Source organism: Bombina bombina, chromosome 1, assembly GCF_027579735.1.
Source record: "Bombina bombina isolate aBomBom1 chromosome 1, aBomBom1.pri, whole genome shotgun sequence".
NCBI classification, from domain to species: Eukaryota; Metazoa; Chordata; class Amphibia; order Anura; family Bombinatoridae; genus Bombina; species Bombina bombina.
The window spans coordinates 300,658,341-300,679,760 of NC_069499.1; the positions used below are offsets into that span (position 1 = coordinate 300,658,341).

General features: G+C 39.4%; 1 protein-coding gene across 1 annotated transcript in view; it reads right to left on the bottom strand.

The window, feature by feature from the left end:
- Positions 1 to 8,721, bottom strand: part of PDIA5 (protein disulfide isomerase family A member 5) — a 326,999-nt gene extending 318,278 nt beyond the window's left edge. Inside the window, exon 1 of the mRNA XM_053698070.1 lies at positions 8,658 to 8,721. Coding sequence (XP_053554045.1) covers positions 8,658 to 8,678 — 21 coding nt within the window. The 5' untranslated portion in view covers positions 8,679 to 8,721. The remainder of the gene's footprint in view (positions 1 to 8,657) is intronic.
- Between the last annotated feature and the right edge of the window lie 12,699 nt (positions 8,722 to 21,420).

Below are 21,420 nucleotides of genomic sequence, written 5' to 3' on the forward strand. Positions count from 1 at the left end.
TGCTCTAGCATGAGCAGTATGAGATTTGTGACTTAAAGAGACTGTATACACTTATTTTCATATAACTGCATGTAATAGACACTACTATAAGGAATAAGATGCACAGATACTGATGTAAAAATCCAGTATAAAACCGTTTAAAAAAAACATACTTAATCCCTTAACGACATGTCGTACAGGGTACGTCGCACACAACCTGGTCTTTAAAGACCAGCGACGTACCCTGTACGACATTGGGGTTTAAAGCGTCTGGAAGCGATCCTGATCGCTTCCAGATGCTTTCCGGTTATTGCAGTGATGCCTCGATATCGAGGCATCCTGCAATAACACCCCTTGGCCATCCGATGTAGAGAGAGCCACTCTGTGGCCCTCTCTGCACCGGACATCAATGGCCAGTATCGTTGGTGGGTGGGAGCTTATGTGGGAGGCGGGTGGGCGGCCATCGATGGGCCCTATGACGCCGAGGAGGGCGGGATTGTCGGGGGCGCGTGCACGGGTGGAAGCGGGTGGGAACGGCTACACTACAGAAAATGTAAAAAAAAAAAAAAAAAGTGAGAGTGGGGTAATATTTTATTAAAAAAAAAGCATCTAAAAAGGGATCTGGGAGGGGGTGGGGGAGCTACACTACAGAAAAAAAAAAAAACTGACAGCTGCCAGTACCCAAGATGGCTACCAATAAGGTAGAGGGGGAATCCTACACATCAGCATATGTAAATATGCTTAAAAAAAAATACCTTTTATTTTATAACTGGCAGAATTTCTGCCAGTACTTAAGATGGCGGAGACAATTGTGGGGTGGGGGAGGGAAAAGAGCTGTTTAGGAGGGATCAGGGGGTGTGATATGTCAGGTGGGAGGCTGATCTCTACATTAAAGCTAAAATTAACCCTGCAAGCTCCCTACAATCTCCCTAATTAACCCCTTCACTGCTGGCCATAATACATGTGTTGTACGCAGCTGCATTTAGCGGCCTTCTAATTACCAAGAAGCAACGCCAAAGCCATATATGTCTGCTATTTCTGAACAAAGGGGATCACAGAGAAGCTTTTACAACCATTTGTGCCATAATTGCACAAGCTGTTTGTAAATAATTTCAGTGAGAAACCTAAAATTGTTAAAAATTTTACGTTTTTTTTTCATTTGAACGCATTTGGCGGTGAAATGGTGGCATGATATATACCAAAATGGGCCTAGATCAATACTTGGAGTTGTCTACTACACTAAAGGTAAAATTAACCCTAGAAGCTCCCTACATGCTCCCTAATTAACCCCTTCACTGCTGGGCATAATACACGTGTGGTGCGCAGAGGCATTTAGCAGCCTTCTAATTGCCAAAAAGCAATGCCAAAGCCATATATGTCTGCTATTTCTGAACAAAGGGGATCCCAGAGAAGTGTTTACAACCATTTATGCCATAATTGCACAAGTTGTTTGCAAATAATTTCAGTGAGAAACCTAAAGTTTGTGGAAAAAATTTGTGAAAAAGTGAACATTTTTTTTTATTTGATCTGATTTGGCGGTGAAATAGTGGAATGAAATATACCAAAATGGGCCTAGATCAATAATTTGGGATATCTTCTAAAAAATATATATATATATATATATATATATATATATATATATATATATATATATATATATATATATTCAGGGATTCCTGAAAGATATGAGTGTCACAATGTAACTAGCGCTAATTTTGAAAAAAAGTGGTTTGGAAATAGCCAAGTGCTACTTGTATTTATGGCCCTATAACTTGCAAAAACACAAAGAACATGTAAACATTGAGTATTTTTAAACTCAGGACAAAATTTAGAAACTATTTAGCATGGGTGTTTTTTGGTGGTTGTAGATGTGTAACTTTGGGGTCAAAGTTAGAAAAAGTGTGTTTTTCCATTTTTTCCTCATATTTTATAATTTGTTTTATAGTAAATTATAGGATATGATGAAAATAATGGTATCTTTAGAAAGTCCATTTAATGGCGAGAAAAACTGTATATATGTATGGGTACAGTAAATGAGTAAGAAGAAAATTACAGCTAAACACAAACACCGCAGAAATGTAAAGATAGCCCTGGTCCTTAAGGGAAAGAAATTGAAAAATGGCCTTGTCCTTAAGGGGTTAAAAGCTCTCAGTTTAGCTCTGTTGAAAAGGTAGCTGGAAAGCCCACTGCAAGTGGGAAATAAGACACTCCCCCCTTCTTTTGCATATAAAAAGACCCTTTACACAAACAGGAGCAAGCTGGAGAAGGTAGCTGACTGTATTCTCCTAAAACTTTGGGGCTTGGTTAGGAGTCTGAAAATCAGAGCAATGTTATTTAAAAATAAGCAAAACTATACATTTAAAAAAAAAAAAAAATGCAACTTTATGGGCTATATAAATAGATTTACAAAACATGTATGCAATGAAAAAAATGAGTGTAATGTCCCTTTAATCACAGGCTACTCCTCTGTATAAGCCATACAGGATTTGACCTATCTCCCCATACATTGTACTGCAGACAGACGTTTCTTGTCGCACACACCTATAAGCAATGCGTGTACTTTTCTACTAAAAAGAACCAGGAACTGTAATTACATTGCCACGTGTAAAACAAACAGAAGAGTAAAACAGTTTATTAACCTTTTTCCCCCCACATAGTACATAAGCAAATCAACATACACAAAGGCTGAGATTTGCCAACTCAGTAGTGCAGATTCATTAACAGCCCTCTCCAGTATTTCGCTACAGCTCACATTTCCATCCTTTTGGGACTGTGTAGAGCAAACATTAGGAATTAGGTCTGAAAGAATGAAGAGTTCGTGACTTTGCCATAGTGTCTAAACTAGAGACTCTGGAATTCAGCTTAAAATTTTAGAGTCTTTACAAACCTACATAAAGATACAGCATGTTAAAAAGCCAGTGAAGACCATAGGTGTATTGATAAATTAAATTTTTAATTGTCTGGTATAATTATTTTAAAGTTATAATGTATCTATCTGAAAATACATCTTACCATTGTATGTCTAAATTCTCTATGCTGATATACTTTGGTATATTTGCAATAGAAAACTATATTAACCCCTTCACGCCCTTAGGACTTTCCATGCCATCCTAACAGCGCTGGGCTTTAACGCTCTTAGGGTGGCATGGAAAAATGAGTAAACTGAAGATCTGACAGCGGGATATGCCTGTCCTTCAGAACCCAATCAGCAGCATTGGAGTCACGTGACCACAGCAACATTGTTTTTGTTTTTCCCCAGTTAGTTTACTTCAGAATTTCTTTCCGATCTTGTCCGCATGTCCTCCGTCCTGAAGGGGTTAATTGTTCTATATGCCGATTGGAGAGAACCATTCAATTAAAATAAAGGGACATGAAACCCTTTTTTTTTCCATGATACAGATAAAGCACTGGTTTTCAAACCTGTCCTCGGGCCGCCATAACAGTTTCAGGTTTACCTTGGGTGAGAGCAGGTAAAATAACCATGTTTACTAATCAGCTGATTATTTTACCTGTTCTCTTGTTCAGATATCCTCACAATGTGGCCGGAGGACAGGTTTGAAAACCATTTAGAGAAGAAATTACAATTAGATGGCAGAATTAAATTGGAGAGTTATTTAAAATGTCGTGCTTCCCTTGAATCACAAAAGAAAAAATTTGGGTTTCATATCCCTTTAACAGTCTTCTGAAATCAAGCTGTTGTGTGGCAGGAACTTATATGCCATACCACACCCTTACTTTCTGATCAAACACACCCTGAGATATATTTATTTTGAAACTGCAAGGTTAATATAATGAGTTCTTAAAAAGGGACACTCTACTTTAACCCCTTAAATAAATATTGAGGTTTCCCCCAGATTCTTTACTTAAATGACAAGCAATTTTTTTCTCACTGTTGATTTCTCCTCATTTGTCCACTCTCTTATTAAGTGCACCCATACATATTATACACCGATTTTTACAGGCCTCTCTAGTGGGTATATAAAATAACAATAAATAGGAATTTAATAATGAAAAATGGGGGGAGGGAGGGTCATGTTTTTGCAGATTTCGTTATAAACCATTTCTGAAAAACTAGTGTAGCTAAAGAAAAATACCTACAAATAGATTCATTACGTTGTCCTGATTTTATAAATAGCCCATATGTCTATGTTTCCAAGTAATTTATTGCAAATATAGGCCAAATACTACAAAGATGGAAGCATGGAAGGTAAACTAAAGGGATATAAAACAAAAAAAGGTATTTTGTGATTTAGGTACAGCATGCAATTTTAAACAACTAATTTATTTCTATTAATAGTTCTTCATTCTCATGGTATCTTCTGTTGAAAAGCAGTGATAAGCTCAGGACCATGTCCATTTCTGGACCACTATATGGCATTAGTTTTTCAAGAATGTTATCTATTTACAGCAGCATGAGATCCTGCCATGTAGTGTCCTAGACACCTACCTAGGTATCTCTTCAACAAAAAATATTGTACTAACGAAGCAGGTTTGATGATAAAAGTAATTTGGAAACTTTTTTAAAATTGTACGTTTTGTCTGAATCACTAAAGAAAAAAAAATAGCTTTTATTATCCTTTACATAATGATCTCCCATTTCAAAACTGCTACACAAATGTATCTATATGTAAAATTTAGACACCCATCGTATTAATCTAGAGGCATTTTGACACATTATGTTGACCCTGTTATCGCCAAGGGCAGACAATACAATTTAGGGTTAAAAAAAAACAAAAAAAACCACACAAAACAAAAACAAAAAAAAACTAAATACAATTATAAAAAATAAACTTTATCAAAATAACATTTATTTAAATAAATATATATATATATATATATATATATATATATATATATATATATATATATATATATATATATATATTTTCACTATATTAAAATACATTTTACACTTTTATAACTGTACATATTTACTAGGACAAAAGGGGAGGGGCGAAGCCATTGTTAAAGGACCAGTAAATACAGTACATTTGCATAATCAACAAATGCATGATAAAAAGACAATGCAATAACACTTAGTCTAAACTTCAAATGAGTAGTATATTTTTTTTCTGAAAATTCTTAGTTATATCTATTTCCACTCCTCCTGTATCATGTGACAGGCCATCAGCCAATCACACGTGTGTGTGTGTGTATATATATATATATATATATATATATATATATCTATATATCTCCTGTGAATACTTGCACATGCTCAGTACAATCTTATTCCGTCATCTATTTCTTTTAGTGACCATTCTCTATCAGTCTCTGTTACCGTATTAAAATAGAAATTTCTTATCTGCAGATATGCAAAAAAAAAAAAAAAAATCAGAATTTGGTAACCCAAATTCTTGACAAAAGTTCAGAGAATGCTTTAATTATCCCCAAATTTGATTCCTGTAACTAATGTAAATAAATTAATCCTTTGTGCTTCCAAAGATTGAAAGTTCTTGTCACAGCACTTGGAGGGAATCCCACATTACCACTAATAGTCCTGTATTTGGATAGCCTGTTGTCAATTTGTAGTATGTTTGCATATTTGTGCCATGCAAGTACAATATTAGAAATAGTCTTCTTTTTCATAATACCTGGCGGTATTTCCTAGCCCTTTGTATGCAACGATCATGGCGTTTATCATAAATGGAGGCACCCCACTGACAGGCATAGGATCATAGGGACACTGTCCTTGCAATTGCTACCCTCGGGTGTCCGACTCCTGAGGTATGCATAAATAGTGTGGTTGTGCCGACACTACTTCGTTCCATCACCTCTGCTTAGGGCTCTTTTGATTGAGTCAAGAACTATGAAAGTGACAATACTGTTTAAAATTCTACATCCACAAGTCTTGGGGCTGCTACAAAATCTCACCTCTTTTCTAACACATTAATTGCAGCCCTCCCAGCTGTCCCTATTTAAAAGGGACACTGAACCCAAATGTTTTCTTTCGTGATTCAGATAGAGCATGACATTTTAAGCAACTTTCTAATTTACTCCTATTATCAAATTTTATTTATTCTCTTGGTATCTTTATTTGAAATGCAAGAATGTAAGTTTAGATGCCGGCCCATTTTTGGTGAACAACCTGGGTTGTCGTTGCTGATTGGTGGATATATTCATCCACCAATAAAAAAAAGTGCTGTCGAGAGTACTGAAACAAGAAAAAAGCTTAGATGCCTTCTTTTTCAAATAAAGATAGCAAGAGAACGAAGAAAAATTGATAATAGGAGTAAATTAGAAAGTTGCTAAAAATTGCATGCTCTATCTGAATCATGAAAGAAAAAATTTGGGTTCAGTGTCCCTTTAAGTGGGGCAGTCCCTAATTCTAAGCTCTGTCGCATTGTTTCTCTGAGTCTTATGTCCCTATTTGCAGAATTTCAAATATAGACAGCTAACACACCCAGTATCTGTTCTCTATCCACCCGCCCCTCACTACATGGCTCCACCCATAAAATAGTTAAGCTCCTCCCCATTCAACAGTTACTAATACCTTGCTGCAAATGTTGTGAGGTTTGTAATTGTATTGCTTAAGTAACTGTAGAAGTTGAGGAACATAAAATTAGCACACAGAAAAGCTGTAATACTCTACACAATGAGAACAATTATTTAATAATGTCCCTTGGTAAGTCATTTTAACTGCCTATCAAACAATCACAGAAAATCACATTGTGGTAACAAGGCATATACAAACATAATCCAGTATGCTGTGGCCAGACTAGGTACTGTGATAAGGACTGTGGGAATCCAGAATAAAAAAATAAAAAAACACAACTGATGAAAAATACAATAGTTTTACCATACCACAGAGACAAGTCACTATCACTGTTTTTTTTTTTTTTTTTTACTATCACCTTTAGCTCCAACATCAATTTTGTTGTATTGCAGGGCTGACATATGGCAGAAATGGGGTCATGCCAAAATTGTACTACATAGCACATGTACATCTTGTTACTACATATAAACACAATTTTCCTTTTTTTTGCTTACACTAATCCTAAACAACTGGTTTAGTCACTTGAACATTACAACACATTTCCTTTCAAGCAAGATAATGTTATCCAAGATTTTATATCCGGCCAAGTTAAAAAGCAGCACTATTGCCTATATTGTATATCCCATGTGAAATGTACAGAACATCCACAGCTGCACATATGTGTGTGTGTGTGTAAATATATTTATTACCTGGCATACAACGCAGTATGAAGATAATTTACATGTTGGGTACATTACTGTAGAAAAGCTACAAGGACATACTGAAAAGCTGCCTGAACTGAAGTACATGTGGAAAAGCAACCAGGAATGTGACAACTCCATGGCTCATAGAATTTTACTTCCAGCTCCTAATTTTTAATTATTATTATTTATGGCTACAAATATCTTGGTATTTCTTATTGGTACAGTATTTTTACTGACTTCTAAAGTGGAAAAAAAAAAAAAAGACTAGCCTTTGTGGTATATTGTATATGTAACAACAGCTATGTCATATAATGTGTGCTATAGATGACAGAGGTGCCAAGACTGTATCACCTAGAATAAAGTTAACAGCAAATCAGCCATGTTGTATGAATCATAGAGTGGCTAGTACTTTATACTAAATATACAATTTTTGGTAATCTATGTAAAAGGTAAAGTAGCTAGGGACCTTGCTACTTGACAACTTTGTATTATGAGGTCACTAAGCTTTGTACACAGCCCACTAACTAGTCAGAGAGTGTGCACACCATGGACTAAACTTGCTTTTCCCATTATGAGTGTAGCTCCCTGTCCTCAATTATACTGTTTGAGATACAGAAGTATAGGAAGCAGGATATGCAATCTCTGAGTTACAGGAGACAATAACCAATATGCATTGAAGTCACAGCTTTCATCTGAAGTCACACTGTTATATTTCTTTCAGCATAAACATTCTAACTGTAGAAAGATGTCAGTGACACATTGCCTATGTAAACCTTTTAGAACATACCATTTTCATTCATTTTTATATCACTAAAATATTTAGTAGCTATGTGAATTTCAGAAAAAAATCTGGAGTGCTCCAAAGTAAAACATATGGTGAGACAATAGTTTGGAGGATGATAGTTACATCCTTTGGTCTTGAGAATAGATTCCAATTTGTAAGTCACAATACGTGGCATTTATATTCAGGCTATAAGTAAGCAGTAGTCAGTTAACAAGCCCCAAGTCTTAGGTCTGTTACCCCCAACCCCTGTGGAGCAGGAAGTAGTTACAGGATCAGAACATCAATTCAATAGCACTGAGGGTCAAGGGCGTTAACCCCCTAAGCAGCAGAGATCGAAGCTTGAAAACTGCAACTTGGTAAAGAACAGAGCTTGGGGTATTAAACCTGTAGGTACTGTAAATCAATTAGTCAGGGGACAGAAAGCAAGTTACTTTGTGATCTATAGCGGGCATCTACAACTACAGTCCCTGGAGATGTTGACGATTTGGGTGGCAATGAATAAGGCAAAGCAGCTTGTAGGACAGCGATATTTAGAGTTGTACAGTTACAGCTCACACAACTTTCCAACCCCGCTCTAGTAACTCTTAGGTACTATTCTCCGTTGCGCTCACACCCCCTACCGGCTACCGAACATGCATTCGCTTTAATCCATACTATAGTACAGTGTTCTGAGTCACCCAAAAGTGGCTATGACCAGGGGCACTTAGCTACTCACCAACACCAGGAGTAACCGCATCTTGTCTCGGTAGCGGCTAGTTCCTATCCCTCTAAAAGACACGCTGACATCACAACAGTCACGTGTCAGCAGTGATCACATGGTACAGAGAGTTGAAGAAGCAGAAGGGCGGGAGGCTTAAATCAATAAGAAACTGCTGTTTTACTACTGCAGATGTGGGGTAGAAGCATTTGTTATCTGGGGAAGAAACACAAAATGATTGTGAAGAATACGAGTTTTTTTTTTTTTTATGAAACAAGAATCTGGGATCCAGATTAGAGTCTGGTTTATAATACATACATAGATTTTGAGTTTGTCTTTTTGCAACGCTGAATGCTGGGAACCTTATTTGTGCCTTGTACTTTTACTAAAAACATTTAGACCTGGGTGTGGGAGAAGATAACACATGAAGCTCAACACTTTGTTTTAATTTATATTTGCTATTATTTATTTCCTTCTTAAAGGGCTATGATACCCAAATGTTGAAACACTTGAAAGTGATGCAGCATAGCTGTAAAAAGCGAATTAGAAAATATCACCTGAACATCTATATGTAAAAATGAAAGATATTTTACCTCAACAGTTTCTCAGTAGCCACAAAATCCCCACATCGCATTGTAAAGGACTTCTAGAAGTTCTAAGCAGCATATCAGTATGTCTGTCCCTGGACAGCGGAAGGAGTGAGCTTACGTGCACTCTCATCTTATTTCCCTATTCAGCTTAAGGAAGTTTACAATGAAATCTCATGACAGTTAAGTGAAATCTCATGAGATCACAGCAAAAGAGTTCATGACCTTTGCAGTGTTGATGCTGATTGGCTGCTGTTCATTTCTTCATTTTTTTTTATTTTTTTTTACCTGCAGCTGAGCAACAGCTGAGTATAACTTTTTACACATAACTTACTCTACTGAGCTGAGGAAATTGTGAGGTAAAATATCTTCCTTTTTTACATAGAGATGCTCAGGTGATATTTTCCTGCCAGCTTTTTACAGTTATACTGCATCAGTTTCAAGTGATTTAGCATATGAGTATTATGTCCCTTTAATATAAGTAGAGTCCACGGCTTCATTCCTTACTGTTGGGAAATACTGAACCTGGCCACCAGGAGGAGGCAAAGACATCCCAGCCAAAGGCTTAAATACCTCTCCCACTTCCCCTATCCCCACAATCATTCTTTGCCTTTCGTCACAGGAGGATGGCAGAGAAGTGTCAGAAGATTTCAGAGTAGCTTCTTAGGAGGGGTATCTGCCCTTCGATATGGGACTGGAGTTTTAAGTAGTCTTGTCAGCCTCTCAGTGAGAGCATTGCCAAAAGTTAGAGTCTGGAGATGCAGGGAGAGTTTTTCTGCGAACCCATCCAGACTGCCTGCTAACAGCTCCTTAAAGTGAATGTAAAGTTTGAGGAATGAGTGCCCGGTTTTTAATAATCCTATTAAAAACAGGGGCACTTTCATCAAACTTTAAATTACACTGCTTTTGATAAAATACTTTTCTTTCTGCACGCCGCTCCAGCGATTCCTCTTCCCGTCGCAAGCCTCTGCCGACGTCAGAAATGACGATTCCGGCCTTCCACCAGGGGGGGAAGCCGTGAATGAAGGATGCCGGAATCGTCATTCCTGACATAAGAAGAGGCTTGTGACAGGCTGGAGAAGCGCTGGAGCGGCTTGCAGAAAGAAAAGGTAAGTATTTTAACAAAGCAGTGTAATTTAAAGTTTGATGAATGAAAGTGCCCCTTTTTTTTTAATAGGATTATTAAAAACCGGGCACTCATTCCTTAAACTTTACATTCACTTTAAGCAATCAGTGTTGACGAGTTTCACTGCCTGCTCGTTTTCTTCACTCATGTCCATGTCAGGAGCGATGCTACAAGACTGTCACATTTGAGAGGCTGTGTTTCTGTTCCACATCATGGATTCTGGTAAGATTGTTTACATTTTTACATATGTTGAAAACGCTAGAAGACAGGGTCACAGTGTGGCTCTTTTTATCTTTATTGAATCATGGGTTAATATCTCCTGAGGGGGATTATTGAAAAGTGGGGATTAATCAAATGTGTTGCTTTGATTTTATGCTGCTTTATGTGTGATATTTTATTGGGCTCATAGAGTGTTAGTTATGTGGCTGGAACACACAGGCTTTTACTTTCACTTTGAACGCTGCACAGCTTGTAGCTTAGACACTTTTTCTCTGTTTTGTCTGGGTCTAGGAGGTGGTGAGTGCCCCAGCCATTGGGAGTATAAAGGTGCAGTTTTTGTGAGAAATAAAAAGATCGTTTTTATTCTGTGTCCTACTGTCAATAGCTTTAAGCTATGGAGCATTCTGATATTCTTGAGGGTACTCCCTCTATTCCAAATAGTAATACCTGTCTATATTGTGAGGAGGCCTTGGTATGCCCACCCTCTCAACTATGTTCCACATGCCTTAACAACATTATGTCAAAGAAGGTTAACCCTTTTAGTACCACTAAGTCTTCCACCTATGAGGACTTGCCATCCCATGAGGTGCATCAGTCATCTCCCTCAACACATGCAGCTTCCCGTAGCACGCCTGATCCTTCATCTGGAGGTAATCTTTTACCATCAGATTTTACATCAGTTAAAGATGGAGGTGTATGAGGCCCTCAGTGCTTTACCTCGCCCTGCCAAGCACAAGTGAAAAGGTTAAACATAGCTCTCCTGCCCAGGGGTCATCAAGTAATTTTATTGGATTTATCTGTTTTTCAATTATCCGAGGATGAGTCACACTATGAGGCTTCAGAGGGTGAACTTTCTGGGTCAGAGTCTGCTACCTCTAAGCCTCCTGCTGCGGAGGAACCAGCCTTTAGATTTAAGATTGACCACTTACATTTTCATCTAAAGGAGGTCCTGTCTACATTAGAGGTTCCAGAGGCCAAGCTGCCTGATTAACCTTTGAGTCCTAAATTAGACAGAGTTTACAAGGACAGGGTAGTGTCGTTAACTTTTCCTGTTCCTGTAAAAATGGTGAACATTATTAAAAACTAGTGGGATAGAATTGGATCTTTCTTTTCCCCTTCGTCTTCCTTTAAGAAATTTTTCCCGGTCCCGGACTCTCATTTGGAGTTGTGGGGTTCTGTCCCCAAGGTGGATGGCGCTATCTCCATGCTGGCCAAACATACTACTATTCCTCTTGAGAATAGCTCGTCGTTCAGAGAGCCGATGGATAAGAAGATGGAAACTTTTCTAAAAAATTTTTTCAACATATGGGATATTTGTTTCAACTGGCAGCGTCTGTTGCCTCGGTTGCTGGAGCTGTGGCCTACTGGTGCGACTCCTTATCGGAATTGATTGAGATGGTTATCCAGGAAAGAATTAAAGCATTGAGAATTGCTAATTGCTAATTTTTTTTCTGTGATGCAAACATGCAGATAATTCGCCTAAATGCTAAGTGTCTGTTTTTTCAGTTCAGACTCGTAGGGTGCTCTGACTGAAGTCCTGGTCTGCGGATTTGACTTCTAAGTCCAGACTTATTTCCCTCCCTTTTAAGGGAAAGATTTTATTTGGTCCAGGCCTGGACTCCATCATCTTCACGTTTACCTCAGGATAAAAAGAACATGTCTAAGGGACAGAGTTCTAATTTCCTTTCGTTCTGAGAAATCCCAACGGCAACAGTCCTCCTCTAAACCCGAGCAGGCCAAGAGTACTTGGAAGCCGTCTCAATCCTGGAATAAATCCAAGCAGAGCAAGAATCCCACCAAGACCAAATCGGCATGAAGGGGCGGCCACGGCGATCCGGCGCTGGATCGTGTAAGGGACAGACTTTCGCTGTTTTCAGACTGTTAGTTTAGGGATGTGCAGGATCCATGGGTCCTGGAGGTCATAGCTCAGGGATACAAGATGATAGGTTTTAAATCTCATCCACCCAAGGGCAGATTTCTCCCCTCAAGCCTGTCTTCCAAGCCAGTGGTGCGTGCGGGATCTGTCCTCCTTAGGGGTCATTGTCCCGGTTCCTATCGCAGAAAGAGGTTTGGTATGCTATTCAAACCTGTTAATGGTTTCAAAGAAAGAGGGAACTTTCCGCCCAATTCTGGACCTAAAGTGCTTAAACAAATTTCTAAATGTCCCCTCGTTCAAGATGAAGACAATAAGGTCTATCCTTCCCCTAGTTCAGGAAGGACAGTTGATGACCACTATAGATCTGAAGGATGCTTACCTTCACGTTCCAATCCACAAGGATCACTTCCAGTTCCTAAGGTTTGCGTTCCTGGACCAGCATTTCCAATTTATTGCACTTCCGTTTGATCTAGCTACTGCTGAAAGGATTTTTACGAAGGTTCTAGGGGCTCTTCTAGCCGTTGCCTGAACCCGGGTATAGCAGTAGCTCCCTACTTGGACGATTTTCTGGTACAAGCTCCATCTTTTTTCGTCTGGCGGAGGACCATTCGGTATCTCTTCACTTCTTCGATCTCATGGATGGAAGATAAACTTAGAAAATAATTATCTTATTCCAAGCACCAGGGTAGAATTCCTGGGTACTGTAATAGACTCCATATCCATGAGGATATTCCTATCAGACCAGAGATGTTGCAGGCTAGCTTAGGCATGTCTTGCCCTTCGGTCCTCTTTAAGGCCATCTGTGGCTCAGTGTATGGAGGTAATTGGTCTCATGGTGTCCAGCATGGACATCATTCCCTTTGCCAGGTTCCGTCTCAGACCGTTACAACTGTGCATGCTGAGGCAGTGGAACGGCGATCATTCAGATGTGTCCAACAGATTTCTCTGGACAACCGGTCGAGAGAATCGCTGTCTTGGTGGCTCTATCCAGATCATCTGTCCCGAGGGACATCCTTTCTAAGACCATCCTGGGAGATTGTGACTACGGACGCAAGTCTATCAGGATAGGGAGCTGTTTGGGGTGCCAAGAAGGCACAGGGCCTGTGGTCTCAGGAGGAACTCTCCCTCCCGATCAACATTCTGGAACTTCGGGCAATCTTCAATGCTCTGAAGGCTTGGCCTCTTCTTGGTTCGTCGTGGTTTATCAGATTCCAATCAGATAATATAACCTCGGTGGCTTACATCAACCATCAGGGGGGGGGGGGGCGAGAAGCTCCCTAGCAATTAGGAAAGTATCTCGGATTCTAGAGTGGGCGGAGGCCTACAGCTGTTCGCTGTCAGCGATCCACATTCCGGGTGTGGACAACTGGGAAGCAGAATTTCTCAGCAGACAATCCTTTCATCCGGGGGAATGGTCTCTCCATCCCGAAGTGTTTGCGGAGATATGCTACAGGTGGGGGACGTCGGAGATAGATCTCATGGCATCCCGTCTCAATGCCAAGCTACCTAGATATGGGTCGAGGTCCAGGGATCCTCAGGCGGAGCTAATAGATGCATTAGCAGTGCCTTGGAGGTTCAATCTAATTTACCTTTTCCCCCCGTTACCGCTCCTTCCTCATGTAGTGGCCCACATTAAGCAGGAGCAGGCATCAGTGATACTGATAGCTCCATCATGGCCGTGAAGGATGTGGTTCGAGGATCTGGTGGGGATGTCATCTTCTCCTCCATGGAAGTTACCTTGTCGCAGGGATCTGCTGGAACAAGGTCCTTTTTGTTCATCAAAATCTAGATTCTCTGAGGCTGATTGAACGCTTAGTCCTAGCCAAGAGAGGTTTTTCTGAGAGAGTTATTGATACTATCATACATGCTCGTAATCCGATTACTCGTCGCATCTATCATAAGGTGTGAAGAGCCTACTTATTCTGGTGTGAAGAGTGTGGATTCCCCTGGCATAAAGTTGAGGTTGCCAGGATCCTATTGTTTCTCCAGGATGGACTGGAGAAGGGTCTTTCTGCCAGTTCCCTGAGGGGACAGATTCCGACCCTGTCTGTTTTACTGCACAAGAGGCTCTTGGATCTTCCAGATGTACAGTCCTTTTGTTAAGGCTCTGATTAGAATCAGACATGTGTTTAGATCTAAGGCTCCTCCTTGGAGTCTAAATCTTGTTCTTAAGGTTTTGCAACAGGCTCCGTTTGAGCCTATGCAAGAAATTGACATTAAGTTGTTGTCCTGAAAGGTTCTTTTTCTACTGACTATTGCTTCTGCACGCAGAGTTTCTGAGATTGCCGCTTTGCAATGTGAGCCTCCTTATCTGGTATTCCATTCTGATAAGGCTGTCCTACGTACTAAGTTAGGATTTCTTCCTAAGTTCGTGTCAGACCGCAACATCAATCAAAAGATTGTGGTTCCTTCCTTGTGTCCCAATCCTTATTCTTTGAAAAAACGTTTGCTTCATAATTTGGACATGGTTCGCATCTTGAAGTACTATCTTCAGGCTACTAAGGAATTTAGACAAACTTCTTCCTTGTTTGTTGCCTATTCTGGGAAGCGTAAGGATCAGAAGGTCTCTTCGACTTCCTTATTCTTTTGGTTATCTGCTTAGCTTATGAGACAGCGGGAAATAAACCTCCTCAGAGAATTACGACTCATTCTACTAAGCAGTGGCTTTCTCTTGGGCCTTTAAGAACAAGGCCTCTATGGATCAGATTTGTAAGGTGGCTACCTGGTCTTCCTTACATACTTTTTAAAAATGTTACAAGTTTGATGTTTTTTCTTCAGGAGAAAGGTTTTGCAGGCTTGTGGTGCCCTCAGATTTGGGGTCCGCCTCTCTTTTTGTACCTCCCATTTTCATTCAGTGTCCTTTAGAGCTTGGGTATAAGTTACCCAACAGTAAGGAATGAAGCCGTGGACTCTCCTTATATTAAGAAGGAAAACCTAAATTATGCTTACCAGATAATTTCATTTCCTTCTGTATAAGGAGAGTCCACGGCCCCCGCCCATGTTCTCCGATGGACGGCCCTCTAAATTATATTTTTCTTCTGACATCTTTTATACCCTGATATTTCTCCTACTGTTCCTTGTTCCCTCGGCAGAATGAATGGGGGAAGTGGTAGAGGTATTTAAGCCATTGGCTGGGGTGACTTTGCCTCCTCCTGGTGGGCAGGTTCAGTATTTCCCAACAGTAACGAATGAAGCTGTGGACTCTCCTTACACAGAAGGAAATTAAATTATCTGATAAGCATAATTTTATGTTTTTGTAGAAGAGAGGTTGTTAACTGGGATTCCAGATGAACAATGGGAGATCAATAAGATAAGAACAACCGAACTTGCTATTTATACACAAAATTGTTGTCCTTTATATGTTTGTTGGGGTTCCAGACATAAGTAGTGAAATTCAGCTAAAATTGTTATTTATTTATTTATATATATATATATATATATATAGCAAGTGGTAGTTAGTGCCTGTGCTCTTAACTGCAAGTCTTCCGGTAAGGGTATTCAAGTGAAAGCTAGGAGCTTGTCGGAAAGGAGTAGGGGGGTATGTGTTTGGAAAACAAATAGCTGTAACGAATCGGTGCAGGAGTGGCTGCAGAACTGTAAACCCCAAGGTAAGGGAAAAACTTACTTTAATGGCTCGAAGGGTCAAAGTCCCATCTTCCAATCCACCGCTTGCTGCAGCACATCAGGAGTTGGGAAGCGCCCTTCTGTCCAATCCCGTTACCTCCTTACCTTTCAGGGTTTTTTTTCTTCCTTTTGCGTTGCTTCGCAGCAGCTACTTATAACTCCCGTTGCTCCTCTGTTCCTTGCACTATCCAGTGCAGTCAATGCTGATCTCACGCTGTAATGGTGATCCCTCCACTAGTTCTCTCTTGTAATTAATCCTCCATCAATGAAGACAGTGAAAAAAGACTGTGCAAAAGTTCTAATCCTTAGGACCTGAAGATGCTCAGCAATATAGGGAAATGCTTGTTAAAAGTGAAGATATATAGTACAGCCGGCACTAGCTTCGATTAAAAAGTCCAGAATTTATTCAACAAGTTAAAAGGAAAAGCTGCAACATGCAGCAAACAGCAAAAAGCACTATATATTGTGACAGAAAGTCTGGTTTGGTGATAGAGGGAGTATATATTAGACCAAGTTTAATACATTTAACTTTACCATTTTTACCAATTAAACTGCATTTCTCTAGCTAAGTAGATTTCAGCCAGACAGGAGGCCTGATATGATGTGTTGTGAAAAATATTATGTACTAAATGTTTTGCTGGATTTCTGTTTGCTGTTACATTCTGTAAAGGACATTTGTATTGCTGTAGACAAAGCAGACAGAAATTTGCTGTTTTGGAAGCTTGTGCAGAGAAGCTTGTCGTTTTGCCTTACCTGTGAACAGACTGTATGCTGCTGTTAAAGTCACCTTGCTATTTTGGAAGAAAATAAAGTTTTGAAAACTTTAACTGGATTGTCCTCTATTGCATTTAAACCCTAGATGACAGGGGTTGTCAAATATCCTTGCTACTATATATATATATATATATATATATATATATATATATATATATATATATATCATTTTAAATGGAAATTAAAGCATAGGCACAGGAAATAGCTGATACTGTCACTATACTGTATATTTTAACTATATTGGCTAATGATCAGTGATCATTTTTTTTGTGTGCTGGGGATGTTACTACACTATGATTGACAGGAAGTAATTATGGATGGGAAGGTGTTAATAGCTTTTCTGTTTATGACTGATCGGAAAGAGTTAAAGGGATAGGAAAGTCAAAATTAAACTTGCATGATTCAGATAGAGCATGTAATTTTAAGACACTTTTAATTCACTTCTATTCGTTCTCTTAGTATTCCTTGTTAAAAAATGAATACGCGCATATCATACACTAGTGGGAGCTGCTGCTAATTGGTGCCTGCACACTTTTGTCTCTTGTGATTGGATAACTAGATGTTTTACAGCTTCCTGCCAGTAGTGCAATGCTGTCCCTTCAGCAATGGATAACAAGAAAATGAAGCAAATTTGATAATAGAAGTAAATTGGAAAATTGTATGTTCTATCTGAATCCTAAAATAAAATTTTGGGGTTTACTATCCTTTTAATGATCAGCTGTTGGAGCGCAAATTCCTTCACTACTCATGCGCTTCACCAGATTAATCAGTGCATCACCGCATTCCAATCGCAGAGGTCTAGCATTCTTATGGGGTCGAGAACAAGTCACACACCACAGAAGCTAATCTCTACAACGGAACTGCTTGCTAACCCCACATATATACGATGGCCATTGTAATTTTCCCCCATCTACACTATGTTTTTTTGCCTCCGCCTAGAGAGCTTACAGTGCCCATCGTATATATGTTTGATGCTGTGGCTCGATGAAGCACATGCTCACTGAGGGGATTTGCAGTCAGACAGCTGAGCGGTGAATATAACACAGCTTCGGAAGTGACTAGGTCCAGCATTCTTATGGGTCAAGGAAAATTATAGAACACTGGCAATCTGTTCCAAGCTGCCAACACCATTGTTAACAAGGATGTTTTACTATACATCCCAATGGACGTTGATGGTGGCAATAGATTTCACTTTATAAAAAAAAACTACCATTGCCCTAAAGCAATTTAGCTCTTTTGCCCCCCAAAATACAGCCCTATTCTACAATAAAAATATCCCACCCCAAATAAAAAAGCCTATATAAAGAAAAACAAATCTAAAAATTCCCCTAAAGGCATCTGGTAGGGCATTGCCCTAAAGCAATCATAGCTCTTTTACGTTAAACAATTTCCCTTATCTTTAAAAAAAAAAAGAGAGAGATTGTCCTGATAAGAGCGTTTTGTAGGGCATGCCTACAAAAATGCCTAAAAACTTAAAAACCCTATTAAAAAAAAACAAAAAAAACTGCCCTTAAAAGGGCATTGCCCTAATGTAATTATAACTTCTTTTGGGATTTAAAAAAAAAACCCTATTAAAAAAAACAAAAATGGGGGAGGAGCCAACTCTAAAGCTGAGCGGCCGTACATCTTTACAGCTCTGTTCATGAGATAACTATTTGTTAAACTACCGACCATTTTCGCCTAGAAACCTTAATAATTTTGTGTGCCAGAAAGCCTAGAGGTCTCATGTAGCCTGCTTTTTAGTGAGATTCATGCTTGCTAAGCCGCCACGACCTTGAAGTACCTGCGACTGCAGACACATCCCGGGAGCAGCCATCTTGCGGCCTTTATAAAGTCTGGAGCACGGAACGAGACTACCTAAAAGCTGCCGCTCTACCCTCAAACTAACCACGCTGCTTAACTATGGAGACTCCGGATCGCATTATGGACAAGATCTTTTGCTTTCTCGAATATTGCCGATCAGCGTCTGAACACTCCTCTGTGTTAGCTCCACTGCAAACTACGGGGCAGTCTCCAGCGCACGCACCTCTATATGATCTTAACACTAAGCCCCTGGGGACAGTGACACCGTATACGCAACGAATGGCCACAGCTGACAAGAGGGAACTGCTCTACAAATATCACAGGCTGGAACAGACTCTAGATAGAGGAGCTCATGAGGCTAAGACAGCGGTGATCCTGCCTTATGAGTCGGGAGGTATATCCCAGCTAAAGCCTCAACTGCCGTTGAATGACTCTCGGGTATATCGGGTTACTAAGCCTTCTCACACAGCAGAACGACCTGCAGACTACCTAGACGGACCTGCTGACTCCCTAATTATATCTGATCTGCCTGGAGATAATCTAAGAGATTGGTCGGATAGAGGGGACTCCCTTACAAAGCGGTCCTTGCCCAAAGTAGCACCGGCTTTCACTCTGTGGAGTTTCTCGCAGCATGTATGGGAATGGTCTAGCTCTGATGTGATTCTGAACTACTATGAAGCAGGATGAAATGGACATTAGAAGGTTTCGCGCTTCAAGGAGCTGCATAATATACTGGACACTAATACATTGTCTTGCTGTCCCCTATGCGTAATTACCCCAGTTTGTAAGTTTAAAAATTACAGTTTAGGATAGACCACATTGATTCTGCTCTCTTATCTCTATAATGCATATTATGGTCATTGTTTGTGTTATGCCTGTTTATTACAGTTTTGTGTTAGAGGGTACCTAGTTGGGTTTTTTTTTTTTTTTTTTTTTTTTATTAGACATAAGCTAACTGGACGTTACACAATTCCCTATGTTTGCAACCACTCATTTTCCTTTTTTCTCCCTTTAGACATATGATCCCCTGGTGCTCATTTATTAATCTAGATCTAATTTTGACCCCCAATGTAGTTGTCTAAGTGAACATTTTAATATCCTGCTTAATAAGGTATTTGACATATGTAGTTACTTCTAGACTTCACACAGAGCCTAATTTCTATAACTGTTAGTTTTCAGGGCATGTATTCTGAGATCATTTATACAATACACTGTTAGTTTTCTTACATAGCCCTGATGGTTGAACTATGGTGCGAGGAAGTCCCTACTTTACAATTTTAGACATGCCAGACAGGGTGTCATATTCTAGCATTAAATTTAAGCTATAGCATAACATAGGCTGTTATAATTCCCTTTCCCTAGGTGTTAATCATATAAGACCTTCTGATCCTGGATGGTGGGCCCACATCCGGGAGTTAGGGTATTTATGTCCTCAGGGAAAAGTTATTCAATGGTTTATATTGCTTTTATACTCACCTATTTCTCTTTTGCTCTAAACTCATATGGCCTGTTTAATGCCTTACCCCTTAGCACCAAATAGTCATTAACTATATTGGGTACTGCTATTGGTATTTTACTCATCCTACTTGCCTACTGGAGGAGCACTATGGTTATTATATATCCAGGATTAGCAAATAGAGCACTATACTATCAGCACCCTACTTTTAAAAATGAGAATTTGTATAGTTGGATGACTAGCATGTCTCACCTAGTTTAATTCACTTTGTAAAATGAACACAGATTGGCATGTTGGACAGCTACAGGAGAATTCTGACGCTACAAAAGTTAGCTCAACTGCACTTCCCTACAGGTACAGTTATTCGGCACAATTGGAAGATAATCAGAAGTTTTATCCATTTACCATAAGCAAATTACCACCTCCTACCCCCCCACCCCACATAATAATCCTTCCTTAGCAGAAGGCCTAAATACGCGGTTTTTCTTGCATGTACCGCACCTTATTTACCTTTTTCTCTAGCAAAATCTTGCAGTATGTCAATATTTTTAGTTTCATCTCTCCTATTAGTTCTGCAAGGTGGTCTAATATATAGCTATATCCATACAATCTTATACTGTTAATTCTATTCTTTCCATTTTGTATATATAACAAGTGTTCACTCCCTGTTTACCATATTTTCTTTATAATTAACAGTTGCAGTATATTGAAAATGCAAAATTCGAGGGAAATGTAACGAGAGCTGTGAGTGGGCTCTCCTACTATAAATAGCCTTCTGTCAATGTTATTTTCTCTTTTATGTACCGAGGCCCAAGAGGGGCCTCTTATATTGGTAGAGAAGGCTTAGGTTATCATGGGCATCTATAAATTATATATTCACGTTGCACAATTGATATAACCAACCTTAGATTTTGTAGCTCAATATGGACTCTGTATAACATATCTTGTTATTGCTACTCTTTGAATGTTATTGTGTAAGACTTTAATGGTTTATCTGTATGCCGAAACTTTCCCTCAATAAAAAATATAAAAAAAAAAAAAACAAAAAAAAAAAAATTCTAATCTTAAAAATAAAGAAGCCCGGACTTCCAGTGGGTGGCGTTCCAAGATGGCTGCTCTCCTCTGAAGCTCAGAGAAACCTGGAGAAAGAAAGACTTGCCATCTGCATATCTCTTGACACTGCAACGTGTCCGAGAACTAAGGCAGATAGAGAAGCTACCATCCTCTCTCCCACGGAAGTCACATTTAAAGTAAAACCAGTTCGAGGTGCTCCGAAGTGGATAGAGACCTACTGCACAGACGTTCTAATACTATGG